Here is a 22,675-nt window from a genome sequence, read left to right on the forward strand (position 1 = left end):
GTAATTTGCAGGAATGTTTTTGACACCAATCAGACTTTTAGGACAAGAGTGGCAGGATTATTGGGTAGCGCAGATGCAGTGGTCACAATTTAGTAATGGCAGGCCACCACAATGTAGTGCAAATACTGACACTTTCACTCTAAAATTAACAGTAAAAGTAAAACATTGGAATAATGGCATTGCTCATTGAGTTTTCACAAATAATGCTGGTTACTGGCTGGGCATTGAACATTTCTTTGATGCTGTACTCGATAATAGCAAAATATTAAAAATGAAGAGAAAATATTAGTACCCACCTAAACAGTACATTTTTTTCTCACCATTCCCCACTGTTAATTTACTTCTGGTAATAAAAAGAAATTGTTGCCCTGCTTAAGGACAGCTGGGTTTGTATAGCACTGCTTTTGCTATTATACAAAATCACAACAGCATACCATCTATACATTGTGCTTTTGCACTGTAGAATATAAAACAAACACATTTTTAATGTTTACAATAGAACAGAGCTTCTAGTTAACATAAAATTACATGAATTTAGATGACGGTGACCTCCCTAGGTTTTCTTTTCATACTGTCTAGGCGAGTTAGGGTCCGGGAACCCACTGCTTTCCGTCCACCACCTTCCATACGGATATCTCTTTGAAAGCTTTGAAGCAACTCCATCAGTTCTCTCTTTTCCAGTTCTGCCTGCTCCAGCTCCTGTCGATGCAGTCTCTCTGCGGCCAGTAAGGTGCGGATATCAGACATAACTCGAGACATCTGGCTCTATAATCAAAAGGGGATGAAAAAGAGCAGCATGAGCAAATTAGGCAGTGCTAAGGAACTGACTACATTTTAGAGAGGCACACCATTTCTTTCTATGGGAGGTCAAAGTAACACTGTAAAAAGTAGGCTCAAGTCCCATAAATTCATAGAAGGGAGCACCATTTTCAAAAATAAAACTTAAAATCATCAACTGCCTCATGACATTGCAAACATATAGGTCATTACTTTGTACTTCAAGATGTGCTGTAAATACCCTGTCTAGCATTCAATTTTTATTACGCTACTCCTTATATGTGTTGTAATCTATGGTATCAACTCTCCAGAGTTTTGTTCTGCCTAGCGGAATTAAGGCTAAATTGGGCTAAAAGCCTATCTATCTTAGACAAAAATAGTGCTAGGGAGCATGAATGTCTGATATAGCTTAGGAATTTCAACAAATTAATTTAACAAAAAATGTCCATGATTTGTGTTAATGTTCACGGTAACACATAACACTGTTACAGGGCCTACAAGGCATATATTGGCAACATTACAAATGTACCACACAGTAGCAGCTATTCTACAAGTAAGGAGATGAGTATGGTGTTTTTGTCAGTGAGGGGGTTAGCATCTTAGATTTCAGAGTACTTTTGATCCTGTTGTGTTGTCAACTACAATGTGGAAAACAATTGTAACAATAATTTTATGCTGACCTTAGAATTTACACCACAAACAGACAACCCCTGGTAGAACAGCTAGAAATCATTAATAACATGCAATATTCAAACTGTGCTTATTACCTTCAGTTCTTCAACTTCATTTTTTAGCAGACTCTCCTTCTGTACCATGTGACGTCTCTGAGAGTCTAGTCTGGACTCCATTTCATGCTTTACTTCTTCCACTTTGCAAATCATCTCTGACCTGAAGTGAGGATCATTTGTATAGAAAACATCGGTCATTATATCAATATTTGAATCTTCCTAACAGGCATAGCTCACCAAGTCTGCTTTGCCAATTATTATTACCGTTATTAATTATCTTTTTTTTCTTTTAGGTCTCTAGGTAGTCTCACGATAATTATAAATAAATTTGTTTTGTCAAGGTCTCAAGAAGATAAACAATCACTGTAAACAGCACCTTGGAGGTTTACTTGATCCTGTGACATTCACACTTTTCGAGGCTAGTTAATATTTTCCACAAGTGCAAATCTCCACTTGTACGTGCAGACAAAATGATATCCTTCCACCTCCAAATTTTTGTTTCCATGTCGACTTGCCTGCATTGACTGCAAATGTGGTGAAAACAACACACACATCATATAGGCCCAACATATAGGCAACATATGCCTAATCACGCAACAACTGAAGACTCCAAGACATAGTTTGAAAGGACCAATATCTAGGTTGTGCCAGCTGAAGTACCTGAGAACCCTTGGGCATTAAGTCTGAATCTGACATCTAATTTAATACCATACCACACCATTTCCCAAGCCTACTTAATCCTGAGCAGGTTTACAGGGATCTGATTTGATTTTAATGTTAAGTATGAAGTGATTTGACTATACATTTTATTTATCGATTAAAAATTGTGGTTTTCATGTTTGAAATATTTGAGACTAGCTATGTTATCAGGCTTCACGCGTACAATTTCATGACACAATATGCCTCATTTTCAGTGCTGTCGTTTAATCAGGTGTAGAAGAATGACTATGTAACTAAGTGCTTTTCTGAATACAATATTTGTAGATTTTTTTTAAAAACAATGGCTAATATTATTGTCAGAGAGTGTGTTTGAGATTGTGGGTTCTAATTCTGCTACCAGCACTGTAGTAACCATGAACAAGTCACTTCATCTACCTGCGCACCAATTGGAATTCCAGAAGAAATGTAACCTGTTGTACCTTAAATGTTTTAACCCATTTTGGATAAATGTGTCTGTCCAGGAAAAAGTAATAATATTATTAGGTCACTGGAGCTGCTTACTCTTGAACAGGCTATACACAATCGTCCTCTCTTTGCATAAAGCAAACTCTCAACCCAATGCAGAGCAAGGAGTTGCGATATTAAAAAATATCAACAAATTAAAAAATTATCAACAAATAAAAAAAAAAAACACAAGTCTGTATGTTTCCTTTTATTTGTTACCAAATTTCAATCAAATCCATCAAAGTAATTTTGAGATTTTGTGGTATTTAGGTTATCTCTTGTGGGGGGGTTTAACCCCAAATATTGATATATCAAAATGTCTTTTCTTAGAAGATACATACTACCCTAGATGTGCCATCCTGCCAAATTTCAGCTTTTTAACTAAACAGGAAATAGTGATGAGTGAGTGAGCCAGTCAGTCAACTTTGCATTTTATAGATATACTAGATTAAGCCCATTACAATAATGGGCGCTAGAACAGTAGTGCATACACATTAGTAGGAACAGTCTATATTAAATGGCAAGGGACTTTGACCTCATTCTTTTTGTTGGTCGTATTTTTCTTTATTTTAGCCTTTCTTTTGTTGATGTTTACTTGCTGAGATGACCGTTCTTCGTGGGCTACCATTGTGTATTGTGTGTCTTTAATTTTCTGTGACAGTAATACTGTCTTGTACGTCCGCTGGCTTGTACGTCCGTAATATACCTTTAATTTTCTCTGGCGGTAATACAGGCGTGCGTGTCGGTAATATGTCTTTAATCTCCTCTGACAGTAATACTGGCTTGTATGTGGCTGTAATATAAGTCACTGCATTGTGTACCTTTAATTTCCTCTCGCAGTAATACTGGTTTGTATTTCTGTAAAACGCTTGTAACATTCTCTGACAGGAATATCGCGCATCGCACCGAGCCCTGCGCATGCGCACTTCACCAGAAGACACACACACATGGACACCTGGATGCACACAGGGATTTTATTAAAGAGGATATTATATACATACAGTATATATATATATATATATATATATATATATATATATATATATATATATATATATATATATATATAAAATATATAAAGTGGGGCAAAAAAGTATTTAGTCAGCCACCAATTGTGCAAGTTCTCCCACTTAAAAAGATGAGAGAGGCCTGTAATTTTCATCATAGGTATACCTCAACTCTCAGAGACAAAATGAGAAAAAAAAATCCAGAAAATCACATTGTCTGATTTTTGAAGAATTTATTTGCAAATTATGGTGGGAAAAAAAGTATTTGATCAATAACAAAAGTTCATCTCAATACTTTGTTATATACCCTTTGTTGGCAATGACAGAGGTCAAACGTTTTCTGCAAGTCTTTACAAGGTTTTCACACACTGTTGCTGGTATTTTGGCCCATTCCTCCATGCAGATCTCCTCTAGAGCAGTGATGTTTTGGGGCTGTCGCTGGGCAACACGGACTTTCAACTCCCTCCAAAGATTTTCTATGGGGTTGAGATCTGGAGACTGGCTAGGCCACTCCAGGACCTTGCAATGCTTCTTACGAAGCCACTCCTTCGTTACCCGGGCGGTGTGTTTGGGATCATTGTCATGCTGAAAGACCCAGCCACGTTTCATCTTCAATGCCTTTGCTAATGGAAGGAGGTTTTCACTCAAAATCTGATGATACATGGCCCCATTCATTCTTTCCTTTACACAGATCAGTCGTCCTGGTCCCTTTGCAGAAAAACAGCCCCAAAGCATGATGTTTCCACCCTCATGCTTTACAGTAGGTATGGTGTTCTTTGGATGCAACTCACGACGAGTAGAGTTTTTACCAAAAAGTTCTATTTTGGTTTCATCTGACCATATGACATTTTCCCAATCCTCTTCTGGATCATCCAAATGCTCTCTAGCAAACTTCAGACGGGCCTGCACATGTACTGGCTTAAGCAGGGGGACACGTCTGGCACTGCAGGATTTGAGTCCCTGGCGCCGTAGTGTGTTACTGATGGTAGCCTTTGTTACTTTGGTCCCAGCTCTCTGCAGGTCATTCACTAGGTCCCCCTGTGTGGTTCTGGGATTTGTGCTCACCGTTCTTGTGATCATTTTGACCCCACGGGGTGAGATCTTGCGTGGAGCCCCAGATCGAGGGACATTATCAGTGGTCTTTTATGTCTTCCATTTTCTAATAATTGCTCCCACAGTTGATTTCTTCACACCAAGCTGCTTACCTATTGCAGATTCAGTCTTCCCAGCCTGGTGCAGGTCTACAATTTTGTTTCTGGTGTCCTTTGACAGCTCTTTGGTCTTGGCCATAGTGGAGTTTGGAGTGTGAATGTTTGAGGTTGTGGACAGGTGTCTTTTATATTGATAACGAGTTCAAACAAGTGCCATTAATACAGGTAACGAGTGGAGGACAGAGGAGCCTCTTACAGAAGAAGTTACAGGTCTGTGAGAGCCAGAAATCTTGCTTGTTTGTAGGTGACCAAATACTTATTTTCCACCATAATTTGCAAATAAATTCTTTAAAAATCAGACAATGTGATTTTCTGGATTTTTTCCTCATTTTGTATCTCATAGTTGAGATATACCTATGATGAAAATTACAGGCCTCTCTCATCTTTTTAAGTATGAGAACTTGCACAATTGGTGGCTGACTACAACAACATTTATTTATATAGCACATTTTCATACAAAAAGCAGCTCAAAGTGCTTTACATAATGAAGAAAAGAAAAATAAAAGACAAAATAAGAAATTAAAATAAGACAACATTAATTAACATAGAAAAGGAGTAAGGTCCGATGGCCAGGGTGGACAGAAAAAACAAAAAAAAACTCCAGAAAGCTGGGGAAAAAAATAAAATCTGTAGGGGTTCCAGGCCACGAGACCGCCCAGTCCCCTCTGGGCATTCTACCTAACATAAATGAAACAGTCCTCTTTGTAGTTAGGGTTCTCACGGAGTCACTTGATGCTGATGGTCATACAGACTTCTGGCTTTTAATCCATCCATCATTGTTGGAACATCATGGTGCTTTGGGTAGATGGTGGTGGCTTGCGCCACCACCAACAGGACACCGGAAAAGGAAACAGAAGAGAGGCTAAATACTTTTTTGCCCCACTATATAATTGCAAATAAAGGACAAAGATGAAGTGATTGATGGGCTACACCAATAGCACCATTAATTAATATGTTGGATGGCTGACTGAAGACAATGATCAATTTTCTGAAATGGAAAGTGAAGGTTTGGAGGTATCCAAGAAGATGCAAAGCTCAGTGGTTAGCAAGCACTGTTTTTTGCTGTTGACTACCAGTACTATTAGATGTGTACCGGCTCTCATCTTGGTTATCCGTTCCACTCAGTCGACCTCCATTCCCCACTCATGATGCATAAAACTACAAGGGGGACTGAACTATACCTCTCATACCCCTCCATGATCCTTGCTCTTCATGCTAATGTATCAGTGTAACACCGGCACTTATGCATATCCACTTCTGGCAATGTTTTGCACATACATTGGACTTTAAAGGGGGACTACATACAACTGACGAAAAACACGAAAAGAAACACTGCACTTGAGCGAAAGAAGTCAGCAAATGAAAATCATAAACATTTAATAATGATAATAGTAGATACTTACATTTCACATTATTCCTGCTAATTATCCATTTCATTTCAAAAGAAGACACTTTTCTGTAAAATTGTGTTTTACAATGACCAACAAAGGTCAAGTCTCTAAGAAAAGCAGGAACTGATCTAATACAGGAATATTTTTCATAGACAATTGTGTATAGCATGTTCACTGCAATGGACTGGCACCCTGTCAAAGTATTGCTTCTGCTTTGTGCCCAATGGTTGCTGGGGTAGGCTCCAGCTGCCCTACCCAAAATAAAAAGATTAGAAAGATGAACTGATGGATGTATTCCTATAACATCTGCTCAGTTCTTACTACGTGAATGCATATTTTCCCTCACCAAAGCACATGCATACATGATTCATCCAGAGGCAGCAGGCAATATCTTTGTGAAATAACGAAATAAGCATCTGTATAATGAAAGGATACAAGTCATAGTAAGTGTGATTTTTTTTAGTTAATATTGTCTAGCTGTCTACAGAACTGAGGCAGTAATTCATATCAATGTCAATAATGGCACTTGGCAGTGACTTTCTGAGGTAAATCCACAACCCGGGCTCTGAAGGTTGCCATAGAGAAAGACAACTGGTGAATTGAAGAGCACATCTGGTCCCCTTTTGAAATGGTTGAATCTCAAAATGTGTGTATGCATAGTATGCTGAATGCACACTAAGGAGATGCGGACGAATCAGCTGCTTGCTTGCAGCTGCTGCTACCATGCTGTGTGATCTGCATGTTGCGCTGCGTGACGATCATTTAAAAGCCAGTACAGCAGCTGTCCTTATGTCTCACTTTCTTGTCTATCGGGACGTTAAAGTGTCTCTGAGAAATTGTTTGAAAGTAGGGCGTGACCATCAATAAAAGCCAAACCACTCGGAGAAGCAGAAATTGCTCTAATTCAAGAACATTTTACTTATGAACAATTGTGTATAGCATATTCAAGAGTATGCAGCTTCAGTGACTTAATATTATTATTACTTATTTTTTGACTGATTCCTTTATCCTAGGTGACTGACATTTCAGATATAATTAGTTTCATTTCTTTTGTTTTTTTTCTAATTTGAGCAAAAGCAAGTGAAGTGACTTGTTCATGGTCAAAGTGTTAGTTAGCAGGATTTCAACCTACAACCTTGGGGTCTAAAGTACAAAAACTTAACCACAACACTACACTGCCTTCCAATAATATTAGTCCTTAAGCCTGCAAATATTGTACACAGAAAGGCACTTAGATAGTTGTGTAATATTTCTGACACACCCGATTAACCAATGGCACCACAACTGAAGCCTTACGAAATTTCCTGGACTAAGCTGGGTAACACAGCTGAGACAGTAGAAAATAATAACACAGTTCTGAATGACACAAGAATGAATATTATGTAAATTAACAGAATATTCCTTGTGGAATCAAAAGAACCAAAAAATAAATAACTGTAGCAAAATAAAAATGAGGAGGACACCTCATATACAGGTGCTGGTCATAAAATTAGAATATCATGACAAAGTTGATTTATTTCAGTAATTCCAAAAAGTGAAACTTGTATATTAGATTCATTCATTACACACAGACTGATGTATTTCAAATGTTTTTTTCTTTTAATGTTGATGATTATAACTGACAACTAATGAAAGTCCTAAATTCAGTATCTCGGAAAATTAGAATATCAATTAAGACCAATGCAAAAAAAAGGATTTTTAGAAATGTTGGCCAACTGAAAGGTATGAACATGAAAAGTATGAGCATGTACAGCACTCAATATTTAGTTGGGGCTCCTTTGGCCTGGATTACTGCAGCAATGCGGCGTGGCATGGAGTCGATCAGTCTGTGGCACTGCTCAGGTGTTATGAGAGCCCATGTTGCTCTGATAGTGGCCTTCAGCTCTTCTGAATTGTTGGGTCTGGCGTACTGCATCTTCCTCTTCACAATACCCAATAGATTTTCTATTGGGTTAAAGGCAGGCGAGTTTGCTGGCCAATCAAGAACAGGGATACCATGGTCCTTAAAGCAGGTACTGGTAGCTTTGGCACTGTGTGCAGGTGCCAGGTCCTGTTGGAAAATGAAATCTGCATCTCCATAAAGTTCGTCAGCAGCAGGAAGCATGAAGTGCTCTAAAACTTCCTGGTAGACGGCTGCGTTGACCTTGGACCTCAGAAAACACAATGGACCAACACCAGCAGATGACATGGCACCCCAAACCATCACTGACTGTGGAAACTTTACACTGGACCTCACACAACGTGGATTCTGTGCCTCTCCTCTCTTCCTCCAGACTCTGGGACCTTGATTTCCAAAGGAAATGCAAAATTTACTTTCATCAGAGAACATAACTTTGGACCACTCAGCAGCAGTCCAATCCTTTTTGTCTTTAGCCCAGGCGAGACACTTCTGACGCTGTCTCTTGTTCAAGAGTGGCTTGACACAAGGAATGTGACAGCTGAAACCCATGTTTTGCATACGTCTGTGCGTGGTGGTTCTTGAAGCACTGACTCCAGCTGCAGTCCACTCTTTGTGAATCTCCCCCACATTTTTGAATGGGTTTTGTTTCACAATCCTCTCCAGGGTGTGGTTATCCCTATTGCTTGTACACTTTTTTCTACCACAACTTGTCCTTCCCTTCGCATCTCTATTAATGTGCTTCGACACAGAGCTCTGTGAACAGCCAGCCTCTTTAGCAATGACCTTTTGTGTCTTGCCCCTCCTTGTGCAAGATGTCAATGGTTGTCTTTTGGACAACTGTCAAGTCAGCAGTCTTCCCCATGATTGTGTAGCCTACAGAACTAGACTGAGAGACCATTTAAAGGCTTTTGCAGGTGTTTTGAGTTAATTAGCTGATTAGAGTGTGGCACCAGGTGTCTTCAATATTGAACCTTTTCACAATATTCTAATTTTCCGAGATGCTGAATTTGGGACTTTCATTAGTTGTCAGTTATAATTATCAACATTAAAAGAAATAAACATTTGAAATACATCAGTCTGTGTGTAATGAATGAATCTAATATACAGGTTTCATTTTTTGAATGGAATTACTGAAATAAATCAACTTTGTCATAATATTCTAATTTTATGACCAGCACCTGTAATTGTATTCAAGCAAATTTTGACTTACCGCAGCAGCTCCAGCTCAGTCCTCAGTTCTGCTATGCAGTTATGCTGTGCATCGTCTGCACTCAAAATAATGTAACCACAGCCATTTGGGCACTCTCGACTTCTGTACTCACAAACTGCTAGATGTGCTTCCAGGTTACGTCGCTCTACCAAAATTGGACAACCTCAAAGAATAATGTAAAAAAAAAAAAAAAAAAACATTTTGATGTAACAATTTGAAAGCATACAAAAGCAATTACATTTTTGTAAGATTACTACCTAAGAGCATGATCTCAGGGTAATCTACAAAACCAATATTGCATACAAGACAATGTTTGGTTGAATCAAAACATTTCAGAATAATTTTGCATAAGCAAATACTGTAGATATTAAAGATAACATTTGCTTATGGCTCACTACATGATTAGCTTTAATATACTGTAGTTGTGTAGATAAAAACACTAGGCTAGAAAAGCTGTAAAGACTACCTCACATCTCACATGCACACACACACATACACAACTTTCCTAAAGGAATATTCACACCAGAAACAGATACTGTATATAAAGTGTCAATAACAAAGCCTAAAATTACATCATTTCAAAAGAAAATGCATAAATCAATCTAAATAAAACCACTCATGCCATTAAATAGGTTATGATTTCTGGAGAAACTTTGGGATTTACTAGTGCCTCTATGTAGGTTAGGCTACAAAAGCATTTATCTCTGCATTTGTCTAAATTTCTGATCCTGGTTGAGAATCAGACTGGAAGAATAAGGAGAAGAAAAATAAACATTAAAATTATTATAACGCCAGCAGTAAAGGAACAATAATACAATAACAAAAGACAAATATACGAATGATTTTTTGTATTATTAGTATTTTTTAGTAGTATTTTTTAGTATTTTTACCTTAGCACTTCTTCTTTTACATTCAAAACTGGCAAAACACTTCTGTAGTACGAGTTGTGGAAGTTTGTTTTATGGACAAAATATATACAGAGAATTTAACATATGGTAATGTGTACTGAGTAATGGATGTGTTTTTTATGGCCTCATAAAACAATAAATGCGTACATACAACAAGATGTAGCTAGTCTTGCTCTGTACACCCCCAAAAATGTAATACTGTTGGAATTTCCAATTACCCCTTCTCATTGTCACTGTAGCCTTCTCTTCCTTTCTCATTCTCTACAATCCACCAAGAACAAAGAACCACCCACAACTCCTGCGCAGGGCTGTTATTTATCCTTTCTCTGAAAGTCTCCACCTATCTTCCTGAAGGCTTGTGGGGATTATTGTCACTCAGCTGTGGTTGTTGGGACAAAATAAATGCCATTCACTAATGTACACCTGCAGAACCCACAGTTTGGCGTTATTAACACTCAACACTGCAAATTACAAAACACAAACACACTACAAACATTAACATCTAAAAATAACTGTAGCATGGAAATGTGCCAAGCACCTTTAAAAACAATACTGGAGAGATTCAAAAATCATTTGGAAAAAGGCCTAAATGCCAAACATTATTTTTGACAGTAACCCATTACAGCAAATTATTGAAAGAGAACCACTAATTTTGTGAGACAACAGTATAGTACTTAGTTATGGGAGTATACTGTATCTGCACAAGAGAACAGGATGTTTGTCAGTTAATAAGATGGATGCAGCAAAATAAATACAGAGACTGCTAAAGAAAATTTACAGCTCCCAATAAAAAATTTTCAATTCAAAAGGGATATTACTTCCCATATTTATAACAACCAAAACAAACCAGGTTTAGAATGGCTAACGCACACAAAAGTAATTGTCTTTTAAATATCACAGTCAAAGGTCTTAAAAATGTAATGCCTTTATAAAAATTTTATCTGGCGCAACTATTTATTTTCCATTCTTCTTGGTAAGGGTCATAGTACCAACATACCGAGGTTAGGCTAACCAGGCCTCCCTACCCTCAGCAACCTCCTGAAGCTCTTCTTGGGGTATAGTCATACATTGCAAGGACAGGTGAGAGAAATAATTCCTTCAGCGAGTCTTCAGTCATCACTGTGCCTTAGTACATCTCCTATTGCAGACACCCAAGGTTCATCCTACCTAATGTACATGCACAAAGCACTACCACTGGCTAATCTCAACTTGGAGAAGCAGTAGTTTTGCTATTTTTTGGTCATGCTTCTAATACAATCATAGAATATTAGCCATAATTTCTGCTCAGGAACCTTAATACAGTTACGTGTGCTCCCAAATTTCATTTTTTAATTACTACACCAAGCCTGTGACCATAGACAAGGACAGGGCTACAGACTGAACAGCATATAGACAACGACCATAGTCCAACATAATTATTTATAAAACTGCTCTTGCGGAGTTGTTGGTATGTTTTCTCCTTCCAAAAGAGGACCATAACTTAAGATTTGTATGTTCCAAGTAGTGCTGGGCGGTATACCGGTTCATACCAAAAAACATTTTTTATTTTTGTTATGATATGGATTTTTCTTATACTGCAACACCGGTTTAAATAGCCAAAACAACATTCGGAACGTGGTGCAGTGGGAATCTGTTTAAGGGGGGGACCTTTTTCACTGCTGCACCGCGAAACAGGCATGCAATGGAGTACATGAGTTAGTGGAGGTATTGAACGGTGAAAATGGACAGAGAACATTCTGAAACTGAATCTGTAGCAGACGATAAAGTTGAACATGATGACACAGAAGAACGTTTGCCGAAAAAAGGAGCCGTGTCTGTTGTCTTTGGTTTTAAAAGGTCGGATGTGGACCATAATATTCAAATGTGTGAATACTGTTTCTATACTACTGGATAATACTGCAAGCCAAGTTGTACTTGTTTTATTTTTTTTTTCAATACTGTATAATGTACCTGAGTACTGTGTAATAAATAGTGTGACGACATGTTGAATTTATTCTCAACATTTCTACTTTAATCTCGACGCTTATGATGAGAATAAAGTCGACATGTTGACTTTATTCTCGTAATTTGTCATTAAAGTAGAACATTGTAAACTAAACTTCATCTTAAAATGAATATTTAATTTACTAGATTTTCTCAAACCCCATCATAAGTTATATAGGACATTAAATGCTTTGTGTTAAGTGTTCCCCGAGCCATGTTAATTGCTACGTGCTTCTTAAGCTGACTTCTTCTTGCATTAAGAGGAGGCGCTGGCAGCCATCACCACACAGAATACATTAATTTCATGATATTCCTGTTCCCTGAACATTTAGAATGCTAAGACAAATACTTGATATCATTTTCATGATGAAATGCATTAAAGCATGTATTAATCATGTGGGGGCACGGTGGCCTGGAGGTTGCACTGCTGCCTCGCAGCAAGGGGGTCCCGGGTGTTCCCTGCCTTGAATTTGCATGTTTTTCTGGTGGGTTTACTCGGTGTGCTTCAGTTTTTTTCAAAGTCATGTAGGACGTGGGGTTTTGTTCTGCTATATTGACCGTGCTAGTGTATGTATTGCTCGTACTCACCCTGCGATGTGCTGGCGCCCTGTTCAGGATTTGCTCCTGCTTGCTGGGATGGGTGCAACCCTGAATGGATGGCATAATTAAACATGTATAACAAAGATTTTTTTAAAGTTCTGAACATTCCGTGGTCTAAGTTTATAACTAGTTTTAATTTCACAAAGACGTTTATCGTGTGGTGATTGGTTATGTGGAGAAAGAAAAAGGAAAGATAGAAACTGTGGGTTTGGTACGTCAGACAGAGACAGCACGCATACAATAAAGAAAGCCCGCTCAGAAGAACATCAATTGAATTCTGTGTTCATGTCTCCGACCACCAGATCATGAATCCAATATTTACATAATATTTAAGTTAAACCTGTGCGATGCCCATTCATACATCCAGTTTTTTGGAGCCTCGTCACACCTGCCATAAAGTTCTCTACACTGAATGTACACCTGGGGACCCTTACCGTGCATGTTTAATACCTGCTTTAATGCATTTAATCATGAAAATTTATCTTAGCATTCTACATTTTCAGAGAGCAGGAATATCATGAAGTGAATGTATTCTGTGCAGCGATCGCTGCCTGCGCCTCCTCTTAGTGCAGAGAAAGTCAGTTTAAGAAGCATATAGCGATTAACAACTGGGTAGCTGAACACTTAACACAAAGCATTTAATGTGCTACATTAACTTATGATGGAGTTTGAAAAAATCTAGTAAATTAAACATTGATTTTAGGATGAAGTTTAGTTTACGACATTCTACTTTAATGACAAAATAGAATCAGAATAAAGTGGAAATGTCGACTTTAATCTTGACATAAACAGCGACAATAAAGTAGAAATGTCGACTTTAATCTCAACATAAGCATCGAGATTAAAGTGGAAATGTCGAGAATAAAGTCAACACGTCGACTTTATTCTCGACATATAGTTTTTTTTTCTTCACTGTCCGTATTTTTTTTTTCCACCGTGGCCCTAATAACTTCCGTAGGGCTATACCACAAATAGCATTATAAATGCAAGTTGGAGTTTTATTATTTATGTATATAACTTATCTTGAAGATAGGTCCATATTAATGCAGTTTGCCTTAATGATGGTTCAGTTGGTAAAGATGTCATCACCAAGTTGCACTTGTTTTATTTTATTTTATTTTATTTTAATTTGGTGAATACTGTGTAATGGCACCTGGGCTTGAAGTCTTGGAAGTAATAGTGCAGCTTCCAGTAAGAATACAATTATTTATTGTATTGTTATTATTTATTAGTTTAAATATTATGCAGTTTAATGATGGTAAAGTTGTTTAAAAAGTCACTTTAATGTGTCTGTGGACAGAGATTGTTAACATTAACAAAGTGTAGTTGATTTACAAAAAATATTTACTATTTATTCCTTTTCTAAGACATGTTCAGTGCAATGCAACTTTTGACAAGCACCTCTGGATGTTTTACTAAGTCTAAATGCCTCTTTGGATGGTTGAAAATATGTTGTCAAAATTTAAGTTTAAGTTGTTTGCAAACTTTGTTCAATAAAAAGGTTCTATATTTTGACTGCATCTGTCATGCAATGTGATTCCATCTCATCATTAGTGCCACCCCCTTGAAAACTATCACTTTATGGGGCCATGCAAACCTGGATTAATACTTGTATGCACATTAAAATGTTTTTTGGTACAATGTACAATTCTCATGACAATGGAAAAGGTTATTCTTGGCCAGTAATTGCAGTGGAAAATGTGGTTAACATCCACTCATGCATGGGAAAAAAAAAACGTCCAATACCATGAAACCGGTATAATTTTGAAAAATATCATGATATAGAATTTTGGTCATACAACCCAGTACTAGTTCCAAGTCTCATCATAACCACCCCTTAGATTCTGACATTGGATACCCTACAAACCATGGCTGCGTCATGATATCCTGACCATGAAAATCACATTCCAAGTTTTCATCTCCAGGATTAAGAATACCTGGCTCCAAACCTCTCTTGCCTGTCACTTAACTGACACTGCATCTGCCCCTTACCCATTGCCTTGTGGGTGTTAAAATGACATAATTGCTCAACACAGCTTTAAATATTGTCAAAAAAGACTTAATCTGAGCTGGTAGCTTTGATCAGAATCCCAGTTAAGTAAATGAACATCGAAACACACCTTTGAGAAGGATATATAACTTTAGGATGGCTGGATCGAAAATAAAAAGCAGTTTCTAATGCATATTGATCACTATAAGTTTATAGCTCTGCTCCCTTCTAGAATGTTATTGTACAATTTGTTTGTTTTAATCACATATTTGAATGGTGTATTTACTGAAAACTTGCAACACTATGTGATGTAAAAATTGTTTTTTTTAATCATATGAAATTGATAGCCTGAATGAAATCAACTGCAATTTTAATGAAAGGTATTTTTCATTAAGCAAGAACGTATGCAGACCTCTAAAATATAAATCATTAGATGTTTACGAATTTCACATACCCTAATTAACAAAGTATTTTGCATTGCCACAAGCATTCCAACCTGAATGGAAATATATGGCTTTCTTGTACCCAGAAATAGCTTTCAAAATTGTGGAAAAGCAAATACTAAGACAACTAAACTTTTAGTCATATATAGCAAATTATTAATATTATTTCAACCATTTTGTCTAATTTCGACCAAGGATAAAGATCCATCTGTCTATATATCTACATAATAATAAAGTATTTTAGCAGTAACCAGGACATTTTCAAATAGATTGGAAGAGATATTTAAATTTAACATTCTGAAACCCTCACTATCCACTTTATGATTCTCTTTATTTCATTTTAGTTCTTAACCAAAGACAAGTGTATCCCTAGGCTTATCTCCCTTTAAGATAAGTCAGTTTTAACTGACTGTGGCATATGGATACTTCTATGTGTATAAAACAAAAACAAGAAGGTAATTGCACATTTAAATACAAATTGGCTATTTTTCATCTCTGATAACATATTCTCATTTATTACTATGTTCATGTTTTACTTCATTCTGAGAAATTAATGTAGAATTCTGTAGTTAATAATTAGAACATTACAATATCATACATATAAGTTGTCAGAAAGCTGCAAGAGGCCTTGTTAGCTAACATTTGTTTTCAATAATAGCTTTTTAAAGAACAGTTTTAAACCACACTCAAATAAGGTATAATTGGCTCACAGCAGGATATTTTAAGGTTAATCATAGTTCCTAAGTTTACTATGTAGCATGTAAATATCTGCTGTACATAGAAAACAAATTGATATCTAACCATCAGTATGTCGTAGCAGCAGCAGTAGTAAGTAGTACTGTCACATGTACAGAGTACACTGAAAATCTTGTCTGATTATCATGCACTAAGTGCTATAACATCTGTAAAATCCATTACTCTGAGTTGACTCAGTAAACTGCCATTTAATATAGGCCTGTAGTTACAACAATTTTTCCTGGAAGAAGTAAAATTTATTTGTGGTGTGAATTTAAATTTTCTTAGTTTAAGAGAACCAAAAACCCACACACAAGCATAATATACATACCACACAGGTAGCACTTGAATACTCCCTCTGATAAGCATAGTTCATAAGAGACATTAAGAACCATTTGAATCAGAAAATATCATCAATATTTATAATAACTATGACAGTATAATTGCTATTATTATTGAATCAACACATGAAACATAATGCAAATCTAGTAAAAATGAAGATATTTTATTGTTTAGATATGGAACGATAGTCAAAAATTGCATTAACACTTTCAAACCAGTGCAAGACGTTTCAGATCTTATGCCATACAAAAACGTTTGGAAAATATTGTGGCCAAATACAGCACATAACTGCTCAAATGCTGAAATCTCATTTCAGTTGTTTACAGTATTACTGCTGATGAGACACACTGCATAATTGTTAATGTTTTAATTTTAAATTTACGCCCAGAAGGATGTAACTGTTTGTGGAAAATGTCATGCTTGAAATATAAAATATAATAGTTTGCTACCAAAAAATCGTAATTTCTTAAGTATTTAATATATATGTGTTCTTCCTGAATAGCCTTTTCTGCATTTTCTGTTAGAGGCATGGTGATATTGGTCAAATGTGAAAAATAACTTAACTGCAAACCTGTGTCTATTAAGCAAGTTCTTCCATTTTTCCTTTGCTTATATTAACATTTCTATATAAAAAGGTTATGTTTTCTATTTAGTGTATGTTTTTGCTGGTTTATCCTTATTTATAGAGTTTGTATTGAAAAAAGGGGCCTATGGATCATTATGTGCAAAATATTAATACTGACATTAACAAATGAAATCAATTTAAATTGTATTGTTTGCTTTACTGAATATTTTCAATTTCCTCAACTTTAAGATCTAAAAATACTAATATACAAATTCCTTGGAGAGATTTCAAGTCTACTAAAAAATTCATATTATAATATTATTACTAGATTAATAGTATAGGATGAGAAAAATGTGTTCATTTTATGACAGTCAGAACTAAAATTTACATCCAGAAAAAAAAATCAGAATGTAATTTGTAAAATCTAAAATTTCACAAAACTTTTGAAATGAAAATTGTGAAATCAAAAATTGTTGAGAAGAAATCTGAAAATGAAAAAAACAAAACAACAGATGTATTATAATTTGAGCTGTTACCGTTAAAATGAACACAGAATTACTTGGATATTACTGGAGACAGACATTCAGTAGCTTTTGCTTATATTTACATTTCCATATTTGTTGTAATTGAAAACCGAGTGTAGTCTTTAAGGGTATTAGTGATCTGGACATTTATACTGTGATCTGGACATTTACACTGTGGTATTTAATTGCTTACAACTATTAAAGTCTTTATGTAACTACATTAATTTTTATTTGTTATAGCCACTAACTGTGTATACGGACTATAATTGAAAATGTCTTATTGATACATACTGGCATTGATGCAAGGAATCTGGCTATATTCACACTCCCGCTCATGCCGATCTACAGATTCAAGTGAGCACACCATATCACAGCCATGTTCTCTGTTTCTGCATCGGATCTGCAATCGATTCAAATCATTCTTCATATACCTATTGAAAAGAGCATTTTTAAACAATGCATCATTTAAAAAAACTACATTTAGTGCACTGAATTAATACAAAACGAAGACAGTGGTGAAGAAAAGTTTACCCAGCAGAAAAGCTATGTCCTCAGCCAGTATGCCGGTGAGTAGTGCTGTGTAATCAAATTTAATGAAGGCCGAACTATAGATACAGTGCATCTGGAAAGTATTCACAGCACATCACTTTTTCCACATTTTGTTTATGTTACAGCCTTATTCCAAAATGGATTAAATTCATTTTTTCCCTCAAAATTCTACACACAACACCCCATAATGACAACGTGAAAAAAGTTTACTTGAGATTTTTGCAAACTTATTAAAAATAAAAAAAATTGAGAAAGCACATGTACTTATGTATTCACAGCCTTTGTCATGAAGCTCAAAAATTGAGCTCAGGTGCATCCTGTTTCCCCTGATCATCCTTGAGATGTTTCTGCAGCTTAATTGGAGTCCACCTGTGGTAAATTCAGTTGATTGGACATGATTTGGAAAGGCACACACCTGTCTATATAAGGTCCCACAGTTGACAGTTCATGTCAGAGCACAAGCCAAGCATGAAGTCAAAGGAATTATCTGTAGACGTCCGAGACAGGATTGTCTCAAGGAACAAATCTGGGGAAGGTTACAAAAAAATTTCTGCTGCTTTGAAGGTCCCAATGAGCACAGTGGCCTCCATCATCCATAACTGGAAGAAGTTCGAAACCACCAGGACTCTTCTTAGAGCAGGCCGGCCATCTAAACTGAGCAATCGGGGGAGAAGGGCCTTAGTCAGGGAGGTGACCAAGAACCCGATGGTCACTCTGTCAGAGCTCCAGAGGTCCTCTGTGGAGAGAGGAGAACCTTCCAGAAGGACAACCATCTCTGCAGCAATCCACCAATCAGGCCTTTATGGTAGAGTGGCCAGACGGAAGCTGCTCCTTAGTAAAAAGCACATGGCAGCCCGCCTGGAGTTTGCCAAAAGGCACCTGAAGGACTCTCAGACCATGAGAAAGAAAATTCTGTGGTCTGATGAGACAAAGATTGAACTCTTTGGTGTGAATGCCAGGCATCATGTTTGGAGGAAATCAGGCACCGCTCATCACAAGGCCAATACCATCCCTTCAGTGAAGCATAGTGGTGGCAGCATCATGCTGTGGGGATGTTTTTCAGTGGCAGGAACTGGGAGACTAGTCAGGATAAAGGGAAAGATGACTGCAGCAATGTACAGAGACATCCTGGATGAAAACCTGCTCCAGAGCGCTCTTGACCTCAGACTGGGACGACGGTTCATCTTTCAGCAGGACAACGACCCTAAGCACACAGCCAAGATATCAAAGGAGTGGCTTCAGGACAACTCTGTGAATGTCCTTGAGTGGCCCAGCCAGAGCCCAGACTTGAATCCGATTGAACATCTCTGGAGAGATCTAAAATGGATGTGTATCGACGCTTCCCATTCAACCTGATGGAGCTTGAGAGGTGCTCCAAAGAGGAATGGGCGAAACTGGCCAAGGATAAGTGTGCCAAGCTTGTGGCATCATATTCAAAAAGACTTGAGGCTGTAATTGCTGCCAAAGGTGCATCGACAAAGTATTGAGCAAAGGCTGTGAATACTTATGTACATGTGATTTCTCAGTTTTTTTATTTTTAATAAATTTGCAAAAACCTCAAATAAACTTTTTTCACGTTGTCATTATGGGGTGTTGTGTGTAGAATTCTGAGGAAAAAAATGAATTTAATCCATTTTGGAATAAGGCTGTAACATAACAAAATGTGGAAAAAGTGATGCGCTGCGAATACTTTCCGGGATGCACTGTATGTGACTTTCCTCCGTCATATATTAGTCTTGTTGTACATTAAAATGTCACATATATTTGTTATCATTTTATTAATTTTATTTAATACATTTTATAAGTAAATATAGTACACAAAAAGTTTAAATTTTTTACCTTTACATATATACACAGTGCAATACTGGGCTGAGCAATAAGTATTACTTTGAAAGTTCAACTGTGCTAAGACTAAAAAGCTATGTCTTATTGTTTTAGATACCTGAATAAAGGCCGCAACACTGAAACATCAAGTGACTGTCCTGTCTTCAGGACAGTTATGGTGATGCACCAACCAGCCATGATGCAGGTACTGCAGAAGGCATGTTCACAAGGTGCCTGAAGTGGGTTTTCCAGCACATCTCGACAAATACAGCACAGAAGTCCCTCATTCACATAGCCAACAAAGCGCTCTATATCGTAGCCCATGTTGCTTGTCTAAAGGGAAAAGCAACATATAAAGCAGAAAATCAACAAAATTAGTTAAAAACAGGTTTGAACTGTACATTTTTACCAATTTTTATTTAAATTCACAAGTGAAATCCTTAAAGACTTTGCAATTTTTACTAATATTTTTTGACATGCCAGATTGTGTACTTTTACATTTTTGAGCTCACTGTACCGGACTATCAAGAAGCAATACATAAATAAAAACCATCTGAAAGAAAATATATAATATCCAAAAATGTTCACTGTGACTTTTATAATGTTCATAGTTTACATAGTATTACAATTCATTACAAAATATTTAAATTGGAATAAATTTGCAAAAAAACTTAAATATTCATTAAAACACCACTTTCCCTTTGCTTAATTTAAGTGGTAAAAATATTTTTTTCTTACATAATGCAAAATGTTCACAGTTTATTTTTTTTGGTGCCTAATTTATTTTAGGTATTACAAAAAACAAGAAGTCAGAATCAAATACTTCTATATTTTGGTAAATGAAGCTTCCATTTAATTCTTTGGATGTTATGATTGTTATGATTGTTTTCCATTATGCTTTTCTTAAAGAATTTTAGGAAACTGCAAAGGCATTAATTCAAATTAAAGCTCTAAAAATAAAATAATACACGGTGCATAGATGTGTACTTGAAACCACATTAGTAAGTTACCTTATCAAAACAATGTATTTTATAAGTAAGATAGTAGTTACATAAACATATCATCAATATTAAAAATTAACTAAAAGTCATCCATATAGTGTGTGTTTTATTTAAATACTGTACCTTATAATCTGTAACTTTTATTAAGAAAAACTTGTGTGCTTGCAAGAAAAGGCCACCTTCACTCTGTTAATGCTACTGCTGTTTTCACCACTCTACAGTATGTGCTATTTTGTTTCCTAAGAGACAGATTCTCTGGGCTGAAACAGCCAACTGTTAGACAAAGCACACAATAGTTCACTGTTAATAAGGGCTGAGCCTGTGGAGCCAGCCTCTCTGAGCCTGACATTTTAGTGGCATATTATGTATCACTGGTTCACCTCCACTACCTCAGTGGATATGAGACAGTAAGCCATTCAAGGTATTCAGTGACAAACTAACAAAACATAAACCCAGGACAATAATAAAAATGAGCACATTCATAATGAAGTGGATATTAATGGACACTATCCATTCACCTTATTCTAAAAGGAACATAATAATAATAATAATAATAAATTTTATTTATATCGCGCTTTATATTTAACAATCTCAAAGTGCTACAAAATAAGAGTAAATTAACAAACAAAATAATCTATAAAAATAATTTAACAAAATGTCCTTTCTAAAAAGATAGGTTTTTAGGTTCGTTTAAAAACATCAGTCGACTGTGGGGCTCTCAGGTAGTCAGGAAGAGAAGTCCACAGCCTCGGCGGCCACCAAAGAAAAAGGCCCTATCACCCATACTGCTAAGCTTAGTTCTGGGAACTTGAAGAGTGTTAATATGCACAGAACGGAGGGTGCGTAAGGAAGTATTGAGGGATAAGGAGTTCCTGTAAATACAGGGGAGCAGATCCATAGATGCACTGATGGGTAAGGAGGGAAACCTTGTACTCTATCTAACTGGTACAGGGAGCCAGTGAAGGGTTTTCAAGATAGGAGTGATGTGGCTATGTTTTCGCACCCTCATCAGGATCCTGGCAGTGCTGTTCTGAATGTATTGGAGTTTCTGGATACTCTTGCCAGGAATCCCAATGAGGAGCGCATTACAGTAATCCAGACTGGACGAGGACAAAGGCATGGACAAGCCTCTCTGCATCTGCCAGGGTAAATGTTGGACGAAGTTTAGCAATGTTCCTGAGATGGTAAAAAGATGACTTACAGAGATGTTTAATGTGGGTGTCAAAAGTGAGTTGAGAGTCCATTTTTACACCCAAATTGGTAACAAATGTAGAAAGAGGAATGCTTTGACCAGAGAAAGTGATACTGGTGATGGTAGAAGAACGAAGATGGTGTGGTGTGCCAAATAAAAAAGTTTTAGATCTGTTTCAGCTGAAGGAGAATTAAGCCTCATCCATGCCTTTATTTCCTCCAAACAAATAGTCAGTATAGATGTTGGCAGAGGAGCAGTAGAGGAGGTGAGGGGTAGTCCTAAGATAAAGCTGAGTGTCATCGGCATAGCAATGGAAAGATAGACCATGTCTGCCAATAACACTTCCAAGGGGGAGCATGTAAATGATGAAAAGGATGGGGCCCAACACAGAGCCCTGTGGAACACCACAGGTAACATTATGGGTGTGAGATTTTGCGCTGCCAAGGGCGACATACTCAGTTTCTACCGGTCAAATAAGATGTAAACCAATTGTAAACATTGCCTGAAAGTCCAATAGTGTATTGCAGACGGTGAAGAATAATATTATGATCAATTGTATCAAAAGCAGCTGTGAGGTCAAGGAGAACGAGTAAAGAAGGAGAACCAGTATCTGCTGACATCAGAAGGTCAT

The 22,675-nt window shown here is 36.8% G+C and overlaps 1 protein-coding gene across 1 annotated transcript; it reads right to left on the reverse strand.

Annotated features, from left to right (window-relative positions):
- Positions 1 to 438: 438 nt before the first annotated feature.
- rnf41l (ring finger protein 41, like) lies at positions 439 to 21,068 on the reverse strand. Its single transcript, XM_028817771.2, is given in 8 exon segments — positions 439 to 765; positions 1,545 to 1,665; positions 9,389 to 9,551; positions 17,770 to 17,909; positions 19,970 to 20,004; positions 20,006 to 20,049; positions 20,052 to 20,184; positions 20,976 to 21,068. Coding segments are annotated over 7 exon segments (858 nt in total). The 5' UTR covers positions 20,176 to 20,184; positions 20,976 to 21,068; the 3' UTR covers positions 439 to 534.
- Between the last annotated feature and the right edge of the window lie 1,607 nt (positions 21,069 to 22,675).

Source organism: Erpetoichthys calabaricus, chromosome 13 (genome assembly GCF_900747795.2).
Source record: "Erpetoichthys calabaricus chromosome 13, fErpCal1.3, whole genome shotgun sequence".
In the NCBI taxonomy this organism is placed as follows: domain Eukaryota; kingdom Metazoa; phylum Chordata; class Cladistia; order Polypteriformes; family Polypteridae; genus Erpetoichthys; species Erpetoichthys calabaricus.